Source organism: Aptenodytes forsteri, unplaced genomic scaffold, assembly GCF_000699145.1.
Source record: "Aptenodytes forsteri isolate BGI_AS27 unplaced genomic scaffold, ASM69914v1 Scaffold325, whole genome shotgun sequence".
NCBI classification, from domain to species: Eukaryota; Metazoa; Chordata; class Aves; order Sphenisciformes; family Spheniscidae; genus Aptenodytes; species Aptenodytes forsteri.
The window spans coordinates 436940-455188 of NW_008795575.1; the positions used below are offsets into that span (position 1 = coordinate 436940).

Genomic DNA, 18249 nt, shown 5'->3' on the forward strand with positions numbered 1-18249 from the left:
TAGAGGATGACCGTGGCCGTCTAATTGTCATATCAACTTCAGTGTGATACGTCATGATAGTTTCCTCCCGCCAGTATGTAATGCAGCTAAGCTTAACTTTTTCATGGTACCCAAATGCCTTTATATAGCTATATGTTATATGTTTGCAAATGTTGGCTTTAAAATGACTGATTTCCAGGAGCTCTACCAGTTGTCCTTTTAAACAAAAGGGGAAAATGAAGATTATATCCTCTGTGTGTGTGTAAAGGCAGGATGTAGCTGTGCTCTGTGTGATGCTGCAGCATTCAGGATAGAGGATGTCCGTGGCCGTCTAATTGTCATATCAACTTCAGTGTGATACATCATGATAGTTTCCTCCCGCCAGTATGTAATGCAGCAGTGACCTAAGCTTAACTTTTTCATGGTACCCAAATGCCTTTATATAGCTATATGTTTATATTTTGCAAATGTTGGCTTTAAAATGACTGATTTCCAGGAGCTCTACCAGTTGTCCTTTTAAACAAAAGGGGAAAATGAAGATTATATCCTCTGTGTGTGTGTAAAGGCAGGAGTGTAGGTGTGGATTTTCTGGAATGAAAAAACAGGGGCTGTTGTGTCTCTAGGACAACCATGTGGTCCCGTACTGGTTGCACCTATAGCGCTGTAAGGCCCATCTGCTCAGCACGTGTGTGTATCCTCACCAGGGATATCTGCTGGGGAAGAGACAAATGGGTGTCCAGCACCTGCTGCGCTGCAGGCTGGCTCCCAGCAGAAGGGGGTGAGTTAGAAATGAAGATAAAGCAGTGGTGCAAGGGGTCAGTCCATAATATACCGATGATTGTAAGTGAGGAAAGAGAGGTAGTGGCAGCAGAAGGGGAACAGTTTACTCTATCTGCTGTGTGAAGATTTTTTCCTTAGCTGCTCCCCAAAAGATACGCTCCTGAATGTCTTCTTGGCTATCGCTGTTGACAATCTGGCAAATGCCCAAGAGCTGACCAAGGTATGTATGAGATTTCTCCTTCTTCAAACTTAGACCACAGCTGCTGGATCTAAAGCACGCGTTACCGACCCTTCCAGACACCCTGAGATTTCCTCTAGAGCCTGTTCATGCGGTATCCCTATTTACCAGTTTGCATTGCAGAGAGGGACCTGGAGTTTTATTCTTGTTCAGGTTTGTTTCATTTCAGGCTTGTTTCAGTGAACTATTTCATGTTCTTTAGTTTCATTTTATCACAGAGTGGGCAGTGGGCATTGCTCATCTCGCCGCTGCATGGAGGTGCACAGGCATTCATAGCATTTGCTGTTTTCAAGAGCAGAGGAAGCAATTAACAGGTTTTGGCTGACTTGAAGCTTAGGCATGGGGAAACGCAGGTGTTGTATTGCTGTTTTTGCTGTCTCACACTAATGTTTCATACCTTGCTGAGTTTCGGGATGGATCAAAGAATTAACATTCTCCAATCAACTCCTTGGAAAACAACTTGCAGAGGCTATTGTGAATACTCAGTGAAGATGTTATGATCTTCCTGCCTCTCACCAGGTGCAAGAGAAATCTGAGGCTCCAGCCCAAGCACAGGCAGAAAGCCAGGTCCTGGCAAGAGACAGAAATGACACCGATGTCACTCTGCTGTATGAGCAGATTTATATTGGAGCATTCCCTATGGAGAAAAACTTACAGCCTCAGTATTGCGCAGGAAGGATTGCGAGTGCTGCAGTTTGGATTCGTATTACTACATACTTTTGATTTCTCATTGTAGCATACTCAGTTGTATTTATGAGGCAGCCTTAGATTTTGTTTGCACATTTGCAGGTTGTTCTCACTGAGTGGATAAAAACATGCACACCCCATTGCTGTGCTGCTGCCACCGCCATAAGTCACAGTGACCTGCTCGTGGCAAAAGAAGCTCCGTATCCACCTTAGCAGTTGTATTTTACAAGCCTTAGCTTATATACTCCTTATAGGGTAAGAGGATCACTAACCATGTGCTTATGCAGCAGTGGGCAAGGATGTTTTCTCTTTTTAGAGTTGTAGAAAGGTGCAGGAGTTCATGGATACACAATGCAACTCCACAGTTCAGGGACACAGGGATTTCTAGGAGTTTCCTACCCCGCTCCAGCTGCTGAAGACCAAAGCAGCCAACCATTCCCAGTTAAAATCCATGTCTCTGTTGCAGCTGAGCTTGTCTTTACCAGCTCTCCTTTTCTGCTGTGGAGCTGCATGACTGGCTGCAGCTTCCAGATTTGACTGGAGCCTTGTTTCCTGACAGCCGATATCCATTCGGCGCAGACCGTACAAGAAGGCTGGTGGCTCTCAGGTGTATAATAAATGTCCCTAGGTCTCTGAGACCATGTTCTGCATCCCTCCTCTCTCATAATGCAGCTCAGGGCTGTGTTTAATGGCTCTCAGTGTTTTCTTCTGGAAAGTTTTTCCCTTACAGCAGCTCAGCTGCTCCTGTTCTTTCTAAAGCCCACAGAAATCTCCAGCCCGGAGACATGCACCCTCCCAGCCTGTTCAGGACATTTACGGGCATCCCTTGCATGTGTTAAGAAAGAGGATCAGGACCAGCACAGTTCTTGGATAATGAAGCTCATCCTACTTCTTTCTTAATACTTTTAGTGCTTTCTTGTGAATATTTCAGCAGCTGACTGGGATGGTTAGAACCCTGACTTTCTTGATGTTCATAAAGTATAATTAAATATTGATGGATTCAGCAGCATTGCCAAATCATAAAGCTTCTTGAGAAACTCTTTTTTGCTTTAATTTTATTTATGATCCCAAAAAATCACTAGGGCTTTCAAAAGAAGAGGAAAAAGATAAAAGTAATTCAATTATATAGCATACCTGGAGAATGAGGGATTTATTGCTAAGTAAATATGATCATGCAAACCCAAAAATGGCCCGGAGGTATAATTAGGTTACTCAGGAGTCAGTTGATCTCAGGAGACTTTCTTGACATTTACACTGTAAAACTAATCGAGATCAGTACTGCATATAATGTGGGAAAACCATAAGCAGTTTGCAACTGCCTCTGTTTTGGAGAGACAGAAAGCTTTCCAGCTAACCTTCAGGACTGAAACATTTCAACCAACATTTCCACTTCTGGATGCTAATTTGGACTTCTTTTATCATGGTATTTGAACATTTCTCGGTAGCCTTAGCTAGGCCTTGTGACCTGTAACAGAAGTTATCAGAATTGTAACTATATTTAACTTAAGCTTGATCATCCGATATCTGTTACAAAACTCACCAGTACTTTGGAATGACTCTTTTTTTTTTTGGGAAAAAAAAAGAATCACCTTCTTTGCCTTGAATATATAAAGAATCTGTTCTCCAGCCTCTGCCTCTCCCTCCCCAGGTCTCTCTCCTCCTCTTCCTGTGCTTGCTCTCCCCCTTAGCACTGACTTAAACTCTGCCAACTTAATTTCTAGTGATTTCTCAGAACTGTCCTGAATCTCTTTGGTTGCCTACCCTCTAGATTTTTCTATGTATTGGCAGGTTTTTCTTCCTGTTCATTTATTCAGAGTGGAATCTAAAAGTGCCCCCAAAATTTGCTTTTAAAATCTTCTCTCCGCTGACCATCCCACGATGTCTCCGGTGACACACAGCAGTTCGTTTTTCATCCTCGTTAAACTGGCATGAAAGCCGCCACAGGTGACCCTTTATTTTCCTAAATATCCTAAAGCACCAAGTGTGTTCTCTGACCTCTGTCCACTGCCAGCAGTCCCTGAGAAAGCGGTATAAAAACACGCAAAGTGGGACAGGAGGGATGTGTGAATTTTATATAAAAATATATGAAAAGTTTGAGAAATCCTCAGAAATAATGGACTGAAGTGAGTGACAAAAACAAGAGTCTAACAGCCATGAAGACCCCTCCTCCTCCTTCCCAATGGAGAGGGCTTTAGTTGGGTGAACTTAATAAAGAGCAGTCAGTGTTAACTATGCACATCATTATGGGTGGCACCGAAGATGGGTTTTAGCATGTGATCAACCGTGGGGTTTAAATGAAGATTTAGAGCTCTAGAAAACAGAAGGGAAACACAGAAGAGAGACATCCTTATAGGCAGGGCCTTCATCTGCGCTTGCCCCTATATAACGACGGTGACAGTCGAGCTGCCAGAGCTGGGCTGTTGGTGGGAGGTGGGATGGATGGATGTTGCCGTCGCAGCTCAGAGCTGGTTTCAGTCATGCACCGTCACACCCCTGCGTGCTTCAAGCAGAACAAGATGAGTCTGTGCCCCAGTGAGACCCCGCAGTGTAAGTATCAGGCAAAAAATTAATTAATTTTTGTAGTGATCTGCAATCTCTGGGTGGAAGGAGCTACAGAAATATTATTAAGCAGTCATCTGCTAAAGAGTGTGCTTGTTCTGAGTTAGGGACGGCTGCATTTATAATGACAACGGGTATTTTCTGCTGTTACTTTGAGAGCCTTTTGAATCCAGCAGAATTACTGATGCAATGGGGAGAATGGAGTTGAAGCTACAAATTTTAAAGCGATGGTAAAAACTGCACCTGCTGCTTTAGGTGCACAGAAAGAAAAATCAAGAGCCTTTGAATGTATGTGATTTTAACACTGCTGGAGAGCAGCCTCAAGAGAAGAAACAACTTGAAGATACCTGTGGAATGAAAAGAAAACCTTAAAAGCCTTCTTAATAGGGGCCTTAATCCTCAGAAGATTCATATTTTGCAGACACCCTTGATTTACAATAAACTTCCAAATCACTGATAAATTTACTGGAAGTTGGCAGTTGAGAAATATTGACTTTGTATAATTGTTCAGCAGGGCTTTTTTTCATGGCCTGTCTCAGATTCTCCATTCACTGCAGTAGGAATTTACTTGTTACAGATTTGCTGATATTTAGAAAGGAAAAAAAAAAGAAACTTTATTGGTAGCAGATTTTTTGGATTAATTTCCTATTGTTTCTTTTTTCTTCGAAAGGAGAAAAGGAAAACAGTTTCAAAATTAGTTCAGTTTAAGCAAATAACACCAAAGTCAGAGCAAGGAATTGTTTATGCATATGGTATTCAGGATGGATAAATCTATATGACTATTTCACAGCTAGGTGTCTTACTGTCTGCTTTCATTACTTTAAGCATAACTCTTTCACAGCATCACCTTTGAACAGCAGAGGTAGACCCGTGGCATTTCATAAAGTTTGACAGAAGAGTCTGTGACGGCTCTCATCTTGACATGTGGTTATTCCTTGAATATGTGTGATGCTAACATTGCCGATCTCATCCTTGAATATGTGTGATGCTAACATTGCCATCAGAGGGTCCGTGTTTATCCTGCCATGATTTTTTCTATCTAATTTGACTGGCTAGAAAGTTCAAAGGAAGTTTAACCTAGACGACCATCGAAGATGAACCAGGCTGTTCCTTTGCCTTTTGCCCTCATCTCATTGCTTAAGAACCTGTAGTTTGAATTTGAGCACTATTTCTCTTGTCATTACACCAGGTAGGAGGAAATAAATCACAGTTATACTCTGTGGGAACTTGCAATGCCAACAGAGGTTAAAAATCCACATGATCTGGGGTTATACAGAAAGCACGAACGTAACCATCTTTCTGATCTATGCTTGAATCTACAGACTCCTCCTTTCTGTTTTCACCCTGTAAGTCCTCAGTGATTCAACTGAAATAAGTGGAAATACCTGGGGTAAAACTGGTGTGAGCAGCACCAGTCAAATCCTGAAACCCATTGTTTCAGAAAAGTCACATGGACCAGAAGTCATGAAGGATTTAGGAGTCTCTCTCATACATTTCACTAGGACATAGGCTTTAGAGTGTTTTTGCACATGCAGGACTGAGATAAATGGGGCTCACTTCACCCCAGAAACGTCACACTTGTGGTCAGGTCTCTCCCTGCTCTGCCATAGTCTCCTGCCCGAACGCTAAGTGGTAAGAGGAGACCCAAGAGAGGTAAGCAAGCTTTGCGAGGGAGATGATGTAAAGATGATTCTTGGTAAAAATGCACTGAGCACTTGACCAAACCTTGCATTTCTCATCTCAACCAGCTGTTGCTGGCACCAAGGCCCTACCCAGGGGGTCCTTGCAAGAAGTTATGAAATTCTGCCTTATTTTAATGAGTTTCCACTGTTCTCACAGTGCGGCAGTGACAGTCACGTGTGACTCGTGCCTCACGGAGCTCTGGTTATTGTTGTTACGCGACACATGCTCTGATTTCTCTTGATTTTCTGCACCAGGACGAGGAGGAGATGGAGGAAGCCACCAATCAAAAGCTCGCCCTGCAAAAGGCCAAGGAAGTGGCAGAAGTCAGCCCCATGTCTGCAGCTAACATTTCCATAGCCGCGTAAGCATTATTTTATTATTTGGGAACTTCAGCATTTGGTTTCTGTTTTTCAGTGTTGATATATGTCTGTTCAAGTGGAGCATCCCATAGTACTCTGTGAGCCCTTTTATACCATCTCTGTTACTGGCAGGGCTTTAGGTTGACTGAATACTTTAGTGCTGATCGCTTAACCATGAATTTAATTAAGTATTTCTTTTAGTTTGTTTTTCTTTGTAATGCCTCATCTTTTGCCTTGCTATAAATAACTGTATTTTAGAAGGATTTTTTTTAAGCTGTCCTGGGATAGATTTCACCAGGTGAAGTGTTAACATTTCACTTTGGATTTTTACTCTCAAGGGGTATGTTTGCACATAATGTATTAACTATTCTTTAATGATCTCTGCTTTGAGAATTTAAGTGTAAAGGCATCCTCCTAAACAGCAGACTGAAAAATATGCTTGAATGCTCTTTCTTTGCTGTTTGAAAGAGTGCTGGGTTGAATAAAATCACATATGTGAACAGTCACTGGTTTGTAGCTAGAAACATCGGTTTGCATTTTCAGATGCAGGCTTTTCTGCGTGGATGTGGACATACGCACAGATTCTGTGATACCAGAATCCTTAGACAATGTTGCCTTGGGGCCCACATTTTCATATACACTGATCTAAACTGAAGTGAAAAGTTGATATGTAGGTGGAAATACTTGTCTGGATGTTGCTGAGGTCAGTGCAGAGCTCTGCCTGCATGAGGTTATGGGCCTGTGTTTGAGACATGGACTTGTATGGACTTACTTAAAAGTATGTTCTTCTTAAAGGTTCATTTACCTCTTCTGGAATTTTAGCATTGGGACTTCCAGCATCAGAAAATTTGGTCGTGTGTTTTACTGAGAGCTGCTGATATTTTCCAGCTCCCTTTTGCAGGGGAGACCTCCAAAGGCTGGAGAAGCTCAAGCATAGAAAAAGAAATTTCCTGTTCGGTTTTATTCCGAAGTATCTGAAATGCAGCAGGATCCCTGTTTGTTCCTTCAATGTAAATCTCTTGAGACCTTTGTTAGTGAGAGTTTAATCCGCTACAGCAGACAATAGGCCAAATGGAGCCAGTTCATTATATGTGAAGGAAAAGAATATTATTAATTTGACTATTTTATTCTTACCATTTTATTTTGTAATTACTACTTTAATCAGCTCCTATTTATGCCATGTCTGTTGCTTTTGAATATAATCCTTTTCTTACAATGATTTCCTGTCCAGTCTTGAAAAGAAGTCAAATGAGGATATTTGCTCTTGTTCTTTGATGAATTTCCTGGTACTGTTATTTTAAAATGCCAAGATAATGATGCTTATTGTCTTCTTTTTTAATCAAAAGCATAGTGCGTGTGAAGATTTCTTAGAAATCGGAAAAAAACCAGTTTAATGGAGCTAAGATTTCACACCACATTGTCCGTTGCTTAAAATAACCTTATTCCATGATTTTTCACCAGGCTTTCACCTGGTTTTCAATATCACAGGGCCAGTTTTGTGACCACAATTGAAAGTGAGTACAAAACTGTGGATTTCTGCTTATTTTGCCTCAAATCGTATCTACCCAGATCCCTACCTGCCACATTTGTACAGGCAGATAATTAGGCTTACAAATGAACGCATCTGAAAGTGCAGTCGATTGCTTCCACATCTACTAACCGCAGCAATATCATGCATGCTGTGTGGGAGCCATCATCTAACAACGGTTGTGTGACTTCTCGTTATCTCTGCCTTAGTGCCAGCGAGGTGCTTACAAGGCCACTCTCAAAGCTCGCAGGACTTTAGTTTGGAAAAAGAATGCATTAAGGTCAATAGGTTGACGACTGAATGGATAATGACATAGAGGAGAAGGCAAGGGAGAAGTTAGATGTTTTGCGAGAGAGAAATAGGCGTATGCACGGATTGCTGGCTGCTGATCCAAGAGATATTTAATGAATGCACGCCAAAGCAATTTGTTTAATACATAAATACATCCATAGCGAACTCCAAAGGGGCTTAGCAGCTACAGCTTGCAGGTTTGCAGCACCTATCCCTTAGATATCTCTATCCAATACAGTAGGGCTGATGATAGGGACCCATGGTTGACAGCCAGATGTACCCCATTACTGCATTTCTTATGAAGTGGTCCTGAAGATGGAGCAGATGCCGTGTTGATGGCAAGACCTGTCAGATCAAGCCTCTGAGGAAATTCAGAGCTGGACATACCGAGAATGAAAAAGTGCTGGGGATGCTTGGAAATGGGATTTTTGGCACATGGAAATATCACTGCAAAAAGCAAACGCCTGTAGAGCTTGGGTACTCCTAAGTGGGTGGTGAGCAGGGGCTGGGAAAAACTGGGACCGAGCTACCAAAGGCCTGCTGCAAAGGTGGGTCTACCCTAGCAGTTTACATTTTTATTTTCTCCTAAGGAATAATTTTTTAGTTTTAGAATTTGATTTTATTTTCATAACGTATGAAAATGGATTTCTATAACAACAGGCATCTATAGCACGGATCAATGTTCTGAAAACATCAATGTTTTCTCTACCTTCATCAATCAAAACAGGTCTCTCAGGTGTTAGCAGAGGGCACCGTGACTTGCATTTCCTTAGTCATGATGTTCATGTTTCCAGCCTGCTTGTCCACCTCCCACAGAGGTGATAAAGCCGTCCTGGGGCTGAGTCTGGTGAAAAATCATATTGGTTGTTCTGCTGTTTCAACGGCAAGGTGCTGTGCTTGCTGTTTTGCTTCTTTCCCTTGTCAGTCCTACATCAAGGACTGAGAGCGTGTATCTTCCCCTAAGTCTCCTTCCAGGCCTTTGCATACTCTGTAGTGTTGTATCTGCTCCTCACCTCCGGCATTTTTCCCGTGCAAATACAGCGTGCACTTGTGGTTTGTATGCTCCTGTGCCTGCAGTTCATCTGCACCGGTTCTTCTGCTCTCCTCTGCCATTCAAGCCTCCCTTCATAACTGAGCTCCAGGAACTGCTCCATTTATTGCATCAGTTGCAAAATGTCATTTCCTAGGCATAAGAAACTGGTTGCTTATTTAGCATGTCAGCCTGCTTGGAGGGTCCGAAGAGGTACCTTCACCTTTACACGTGCAATAGGCTGCTGCGTGAGCCACAAATTGTTTTGTGGTTGATAGATGGTGAAGAGCGATGGTGTCATGGGGATCTGTTTTAATAATATACTCATTGTTACAGTGGCATCGAGATACCATCTGTCTTGCAACTGACTCAAAGTGCTTTATTACAACATTCTACCTGCATTCGGTTTGTAGCTCCTACTTCATCGATCTCCCAGGATTTCTACGGTTTGTCTTCTGCTCCACCAAAGGGACTTAACATGAACAGATTTGTCTGACCGCAGTTTGTTTTTTCACCTGGTGAACTCTATCCTGAACAGGCCTTTTTGTTTTGTGGTTTTTCAGGATTTAAAAGCTAGGATGGTACGTTTGTCATTGTTGCAATGTTTGGTTTAAAACAGAGTATCTGTTTAACATGTGTTATTGCGTTTTAATTTGAGTCCATTGTTTCATTCTTATTTTTGTCATTTTTTTTGTTTTCTGTTTAGCATTTTCCTTGCTTTGTTGTTTCTGGAGGTGAGTTTCTGGGTTTGTTCAGTCTGCCCAGCATTGTCTTTAAGACCCTCTGTTTCGTACAACGTTTAAACCACTCAGCCCCTTGAACTGAGCGACTGTACAGACCAACGGGTCTTTAGGGCAAACCATTGGTGCAGCTTCCTTGGTGGCAAGAATGGAGGAGGGAGGAAAAGGGGAATATTACTCAGGTGATGGATGTGCAAAGCACTTTGTGATCCCACTTAAAGGCACCAGTGGAAGGGAGAACCATCAGGCTCATTCCCATGGGTGATATGAAGACTCCAGCACAAACACAGTTTTATTTTCTGTATTTGCCTAACCTGAAGCCTGAACTCCCCGTGTTTGGGTTCCTTCTCCGCCTTTTCTATTCCAGCCAGTGATGCACCAATGGCACGTACAAAAGGGGCTGTGATAAGCACACCCAGCCCAGCACGGGCCAGCAGACCAGCCGGAGAGGACACAAGCTGCAGCTCAGCTGGCACCCAGAGCCCATGTATTTTCTGGTGGCCTCTCTTCACCTTTTCTTGGGAAAACTCTTAAAATAACAATCGCAACAGCAAGCAAATGCTAAATTTGTGGGAACTTGCTAAGTAGTTATGCTGAAGTCATGCTGAGTGAAACTTTTTGCATTTTGTTACTTATGGGTTTTATTTAATTCCACGTGGTAATGGGTTACAGCTGTAGCCAGACCCAAGGAGATTATTTAAGCATATGTATAGGGTGCGAGTTCTGGATTGGAGGAGAACTTCCCGAATGTTGTGGATGAAACTTTGTAGAAAGTGGCAGAGACAGTTCATGTAACGTGGGTACCGGACTTAAACACAGTCTACAGAAGTGCCCACTACCATTTTTCAAAGTTACACGTGCTTTCCCAGGACAAACTTCCAACCTCTAAAGACCTCTTCCTCTTTCCAGGCTCTGACTGGTTTCTGCTGGTCCCTCACATGGTTGTTCAAAGCTGTTTACATTTTAATTGCACGCCCACAGGTGGATACTGCCTGTTATGATTTAACAGTCGTGAGCGACTTGACTACTCATTAGAAAAGTGCCAAGAGCAAATGCAGGTGGCACATCATTTCACATCGACTTCTCAGAGGTGTCTGTCCCTTTTGTACAGGACTGGGAATGAAGGGGGAGAGTTGCTCTGTTTCTCCAGGACATTTTCCATCTCAGAGGCTCCATATTTTCCTTTTGTCTTGGGAATACTGTGGTCTGTTTCTAAATCCCTGTTGGGCTGTCGGTACCCAACAGGACCCAGCAAGAAGTGTGCCTGAACACCCAGCCCATGAAACGTCCTGTATTGGGTGATGTGTAGACTAGAAGAGGTGTTCTTTTTCTCTTGCTGGCTTGTGATTTCTTCCCTTTCTTTTTTCCCCTGAAGTGTGTTGATGTGTGAGGTACTGTGATTCCTCCCGTTAGCTTACCTTTTTGCCCTTGCTGTTGGTGTAACAGTGACTCAGCTGCACCTAAAGACACTCTTTTATACTCTGTCCCTCGTGGATGGTAAGTAGCAGCGAGTAAAGCTCAAGTGCTTCCGTCGTTTTGATTTGGAAAAGGAGGCTATCTTTGCTTCGTGGCTTTGCACCCTGCAGTTCCAGCAGAAATTTAGTCAAATTTATGGTTTCAAGAAAGCAGACTCTGGCAATGGGAGCAGAGGAGTGAACCTGGAGTGCTGCAGGACTTGCATAATATTGGCTGGCCAAGTTACAAGGATACTTGGCAGGATCAGAGCGTGTCCTCTGTCCTGCACTGCACCAAACGAGGCAGGGATAAATGCAAAGGTTCCTTCAAGCCTCCTGCTGAGGGATGTTGAGGTCTGCTTTCAGCAATTAAAAGCAAAATTTCCACAGGTATTGCACAATGCAGGTGCTGACTCTCTGGTAAATTAGGGCAGCCCAGTACATTCTTCTCCATCGCAAGTTTTCCACTTGCTTTGCCCAAGAAATTTCTTACCTATGCTTGAGGCATTTGTGCAGTGAAGGGCTTGTTCTCTGCAGGTTTTAGTTGACATCCTAGGGGTTCAGCATCCAGCCAAAGAGTAAAGGGATCCCCAGCCTGAGAAACCTGGAAACAATAATTTTCCTGGCAAACAAGCAGAACATGCCAACCCCGCTTTGACTCCTGCTCCCATTTCATTTGGCATGGTACAAATGTAGAAATACTGACGTCTAGGCAAAATACTTTACCTGACTGTTCGGCAGATTATTTGCTCCAAGCAAAACTTTGACAATGCCTTTCATAATTTCTCTTACATTTGTTCCAGGTTGCTTGACCTCTGGATTGTTGTGTTATATACTTTACCTGGGCCAACATTTCTGTTCAGAATAATCCATAAATTTTAAGTAAATGTATATTTAAAACTCTACTTATATGATATCCAAAGAACATTAGATTTTAACTGGCCATTCTGGCTTGCTAGTATTTATTGTTAACATTAAAACTCTCATGGAAGCAGGAGAAAAAATGCTGCAACTGAAAAGGCAAATTCAGGAGGTGAAGGGATTTTATTTTCAGTCTTGGGGTGGATTCTTCGGATGATGTAGATTTATAAAAATTGTTGTTTATAACTATGAAAAAATTAGCGCCTCAAGACAAGTTCTATCAAGATATTTAGAATCCTGTTTTTCTGTATATTCCCTGCCAAAGGAAGAATAAACTCTTTTTCTGTGTAATTCAGCGATTTCTGTATTTAGAACCCCCCAAGTATAACGGTGTTTATACGAACGCTGGATGGAGGAGAATCTACAAAATTACTTGTGAGCTGAAACAAGTTCCTTTCAATAATGTGTAATCCCCTGCCTAAGCTGCAGCAGACCTGTGGTTTTTAGACACAATGAGCCATATTCGGACGGTCTGAGCTCAGGCACATCCCTGTGCCTGTCAGAGGAGAGAGGTAGGTGCCTCTGAAGAGCAAATCTGAGGCAGGGACCGAGCAGAAGCAGCCTGGTACCAGCTGCTGGGGCTCAGGTGGATTTTGGTTCTCTGGATGTGGCTCAGGGTCCTCCCTCCAGCCCGTGCTCTTCTCCGTGCTAAGGCTTCTTCCTCGTGTCACAGGGCCAGAGTGGGAATTAGCATCCCCCTCCCACTTGGAAATAATTATTTACAGCACAGCTGTAAGAGCAATCACCACCTGTTTCTACAAAGACCTCTACGCTGAGGTCCTAAAGATGACTTCTGCGGAGGACTTTCATTGTGTGAGTATAGCATATGGAGGCATACAGTCCTAATATCATCGTGTGGCTTTTGGTTCACCTTTTAATTTTTTCCCCTTTTGGTTCTGTTTTTGATTCTTTGGTTGTTTCCCTGTTAACTAGAAGGTGATGTGTCTGTGGCTTCCACACTTTCTGAAGCTTGCCTAGTCTCCTACCAAGATGCACGCTGCAGTCTGCATTCGATAGGACACAGCCTGTATGAGTCTCCTCCCAATGTCGTTTATGGTTTCTCTTATCTTCTTTTTTTTTTTTTTTGTTTTCTCACTTTTTGTTTTCTTTGTTTGTTTTGTTTTTGCATGTGCAGTTTTGTAAAGCAAACTCGAGGTACTGTATCTCGCAGCTCGTCAGTCTCCAGCGTAAATTCACCGTGAGTTGCTCTCTGTTATGATATTCAGTAAATGGATTTATGATATATCTCTCTATAAGCCTCCCTCTTTCCCCTTCTCCTGATGCCTTCACTCCCCCCTTGTTTTTTCCAAAAATCATTCCCATCATTGTGGAAAGCCTCCAGACCAACATACGATGGAAGGACTGGAAGGTGTGCGACATTGCCATATAATGCTTGTGATTTGATCGTGAGCAACTCCGTAGTGTTTCGCACATTGACTGTGATTCCCCCCCCCCCTTCCTTCCTTCGTTTTTCTCCCATCCCCTTAATTATGTTCCTTTGTTCCTTCCTTAGCTATTTTCCCTCTTCTCCCCTCTGCCCTCGTCTTGATGGTTCGTCTTGTTCTCACTTGTATTTTTGTTCTCTGTGTTTATTATGTGCTGGGCTGATGGCTTTGATGTTCCACCAGTGTTTGCACTTATGGTTCAATAGGAGAATGGGGGCCCATCATGAGTGCGCTCTTTAAATGAAAGCTGGAGGAGGACTTTAAAAGAAACTTCTGGAAACAGGGCCCAAGAGAGACCAAATCGGAAAACTCTGCATAAACATCCTTGGGAAACTTACACTCATAAGAGCATTGGTTATGCCTGTGCTCTCTAACCTTCTCGAGCTGGAGCTTAAAGCTACAGATATTGTAAAAAAGAGGCACTCAGCAAGCTCCTATGTACCCGTGGTTGAGCGAACACAGTGGTAGGCATTCCATTCACTCCACGCACTTCCTAACAAACAAATCTTGCTGGCTTTGCTGTGAATCACGGGTGCGCTTTGACACCGATGCAGGTTTGTAGAAAATACCATTGTTCCCTGCCGACTAATACAACAAAACTCTTCATCAGCTTCTCATCAACCCATCTTAGTGTCTTTGCTTTGGATTATACTTTTACTATTTGACGTTATCTTTCTTCTTTAATGCTTTTGGAGAGACAAGTAAGTGCAATTCAAACACGCGTGGATTTGTCCTTACGTGCACCACAGCAGGTACCAAAGGCACGGTGAAGCAAAGGAGATTTTCCACCAGCTTCCTGACATCTTCCTTTTTCCCTGTGTGTTCTGGGGGTCCGTGTCCACTGGTGGATCTTAGACAGGTTTTTATTAAAAATATGTTGATACGATGTGTGAGTTTAGCTTCTGTGACCACAACTGAACTTTTGAGACTAGCAAAAGTAGGTGTGACGAGTCTGTGCTAAGGCCTGAGATCTCACAGGGTAGGCACAATGGAAATTAGGGGAGTAGCCTAGACCAAGGCAGCTTTTGGCTCATTTCTTCCAATGGATTTCCTGGCTGCCGGGCATCTTGACAGGCAGAAAGGTGTGGAGAGAGGTCTGCTGCCCTTTGGGTCTCATTCACCCTGCCTTACCCCTGGCAGGAGGGAGGGGATGGTTAAAGGTGGTGATGGAGGAGAGGTGCTGCCGAGCTGCCTTCTCCCCAACACTTGAATTCACTCCGGTAGAAGTTGCACCAAACTGGTCCGAGGCAATGTTTGCACAATTAGGAATAAAGCCTGAAAGAATGAAGAATTTGGCCCCTATTCCAAACTTCCAGAGACGGAGATGCCTTTTAGAAAGACGAAATCAAATTGCAGGTACTAAAACCCCTTTGAAGGAGGATTTGCCCACATTCGGAGGCGTTTGCCATTGAGGTCTGTTGCTAACTCCCCACCAGCAATAGAGACGGTGTAATAGAGGCTTCTTTTGCTGATATGACTCACATCTGTTCTCTGAACAGAATAAATTTTTACTGCAGAAAGCTGTAACTGAGGATTCTCATCCTTTTTAACATTTCTATGCACCGTTTGGGCAGTAATTTGTAATTTCCTATGCAAACCAGGACCGTTTTTGACAGTTGAGCTGAGTGTGCATTTTCTTCTCTGTGGGTATCTAAAGAGCATTTCCCCAGCAAAATCCCTTGTTTTGATTAAATAAATGACTAGATCCCATAACAGTGTGCAATATATAAAACTAGCAGCCATCATAGAGCATCAGTAAAGCCCCCCTGAAGTGTAAAGACAACTGAAGGTGTCATTTACTCAGTATAAATGTCATCGTTAGAAATGTGGTTTTTATTTTAAATTCAAATAGATAAACTGGAACGACTCCTCTTAGGGACGTGCAGGTGCCGTGAACTCCCATTCCCTGGATGAATATTAGTACAGGTTCAGGATGCCTTTATATCACTCTGTTTCTACCCACTGTGAGTGCTTATTGCTGTAATTATACTGAAAGATAAGTGCTCTAATTTTTGTGCACAGGTGAAAGTTGAACAGTGTTCTACTAATTTAAAAGAGCTTTTAAAAGGTGCAAAAAATCCCTGTTCCTTTTTCTCCCTTAGGTTGCTCAAACAGCATAAAATATCATGTGCCTTTAATATCAGTAAGAACCAGGATCTGCAAAACCATGGTTCTGAAAAGAACGAAGCTTATTCAAAAATCTTTTGACATAGAGAGGGTTGTTTTTTCCCCCATATTCTTTCTTTGATTATTTTTCTTAAAAAAAAAAATCTAAATTGGTAAGAAACTAAGGACAAAATACTGGAGCTAGTTTCTTAAAAATAAATTTAAAAAATAATAAGAAAAATCAAGGTGAGTCATTTTCCTGTGCTGATTCCAGGCTTTTGTGCTATAACAAATTCATGATACAAGCAATGCAAGCAGTAATGAAATCCATTTTAATTCACTGAGGAGAGGTAATTAAATACAGATATGCTCTATTTCTTTGATTTTTTCTTAAAAAAAAAAATCTAAATGGGTAAGAAACTAAGGACAAAATACTGGAGCTAGAGTCTTAAAAATAAATTTAAAAAATAATAAGAAAAATCAAGGTGAGTCATTTTCCTGTGCTGATTCCAGGCTTTTGTGCTATAACAAATTCATGATACAAGCAATGCAAGAAGTATGAAATCCATTTTTAATTCACTGAGGAGAGGTAATTAAATACAGATATGCTCTATTTCTTTAAGTAGATCAGCATTTATCTAAAATACATTCTGAAATTGGCAATTAATTTATATGTACATAGGTGATGACACACAGTTAAGGGAATAATTATGTTGTATTTTTCCAATGGTACGTATTTAAGAGTTATGGGATGTTGAATTTTCATGTGACTCCTCCTTATATTGCAATGGCTGATGAAAACCAAAATGATGCATTTGGTAACTTGAGGTTTTCTTTGTATTGCTATTGTTTATTGTTTATTTCTAATAGGATCCAGAGGTGTCAGTCATTGCCTGGACATCAAAAATGACATGTCCTTAAGGCATTTTCTAGAATGGTAAATAAAGCAAAAGCCAGTGTTTCACAAGCTGGGGATTTTTTTTCCAGAAGTGCTGAACACCTGCACCTGCCACAGATATTTTTGTTTGGTTTTTTTTCAGAACAAAACTTGGTTTTCTTTGAGCAGCTCTTTCCCACCCCAACCATCACAGCATGTCTCTGCTGCATCCACCCAGCTGTAGACAAGCTGATAGAGTACAGAGGGAAATGAAAAAGCTTAAATATCTTCTACCAGGATGACTTTGTCATTTGCTGTCCAAGAACCCAAGTTGTTCTTGATCTCTATCGCTTGCTTTTGTATGTTCATTATCTGGGCCATCTGCTTTATTTCCATCCTCATAGTGCAAAAAAGGGGGCTGTGACTTCATTCCCTGATGTGTTTTGTCTCGGTTTTTATCAAAAGCCTGGAGCTCACGTTGGGACTTTGGCCATGACAGAGTCTGGTCTGGGCCATTGCAGTGTAATTGCCAGAATGTCTTCTGGAGAGTGTGGCATGAACGCTTCAGAGGAAAAAAATAATTTAAAGTAAAAGTAATTTGACTGGATTTTAGGAGAACTTAATGGTTCCACATATTTGACCTCAGTGTTTTTTGTTAAATTAGGCCATAGCGATGTGGCTTTTAACTTTCATTTTTTTGTTTTACTTTTAACTCTCTCACCCTGTTATTTATTACTGAGGATGGAATTACTTGCTCACAATTCATAACTGAAATACCAAACAAATCTTGAGGTCTGAAAAGGGATCTTGTGACTGATGGTAGCAATATAACTTGAGACAGAATAAATATTTTCTGGCATTTTCTTAAGATCAGAATGTGCATAAAGCTAAGCCTCATATTTCTACTTCTGGGATTAGTATGTGATGTACTTCTACCGAAAACAATTAGGAAATTCTTCTTATTAGAGCAATAGGGAGCAGCATGCAGGATGGTGAGTTATGGTTGAGCAAAATCATTCTGTTCTTCTTGTGGAAAAAACTCAAGCTGAAAGCAGTAAAACTTTAGCTACGTTAACACCAGGAAGCTTTGGCTTGGGTGAACTTTGCATCACTTCAGAGCTGTACTAAAACAAGGGACACAGCTGTCTTCAAACTCTAAACAGCAGCATGTAATGATTTCTACTGCTCTGAAGCGGCCATGGACACCTCATGGGAGTGGTAACTGAACGCTAGAGCTTTCCTAACTTTTGTTCTGAGACACACCTTGGAAACTTTCTGGCTCTACGTTGTCCAAAGGCACCAGCTGAAGGGTGTGCAGCTGCCAAGCCGTGCATGCCCACGCGCTCAGCGGCTCCCAAAAGACCTGCAGTGGTGCTCAGCTCTGTCCCCCTCTGGCATCTCAGCTTCTTCCTCCTGCTGATACCAATTACCTGTCGTCAGCAAGTCCTGTATCCGCAGTTCTCCAAATTCTCTAAAAGAGCAGATAAGCCAGCAGGTCGAGGGAGATGATTCTGCCCCTCTACTCTGCTCTGGTGAAACCCCACCTGGAGCACTGCCTCCAGCTCTGGAGCC

The 18249-nt window shown here is 42.2% G+C and overlaps 1 protein-coding gene across 1 annotated transcript in view; it reads left to right on the plus strand.

The window, feature by feature from the left end:
* Positions 1–18249, plus strand: part of CACNA1B (calcium voltage-gated channel subunit alpha1 B) — a 313074-nt gene that overhangs the window by 206810 nt on the left and 88015 nt on the right. Inside the window, 2 exon segments of the mRNA XM_009282246.1 lie at positions 912–979; positions 6181–6287. Of these exon segments, the coding sequence (XP_009280521.1) occupies positions 912–979; positions 6181–6287 (175 nt within the window).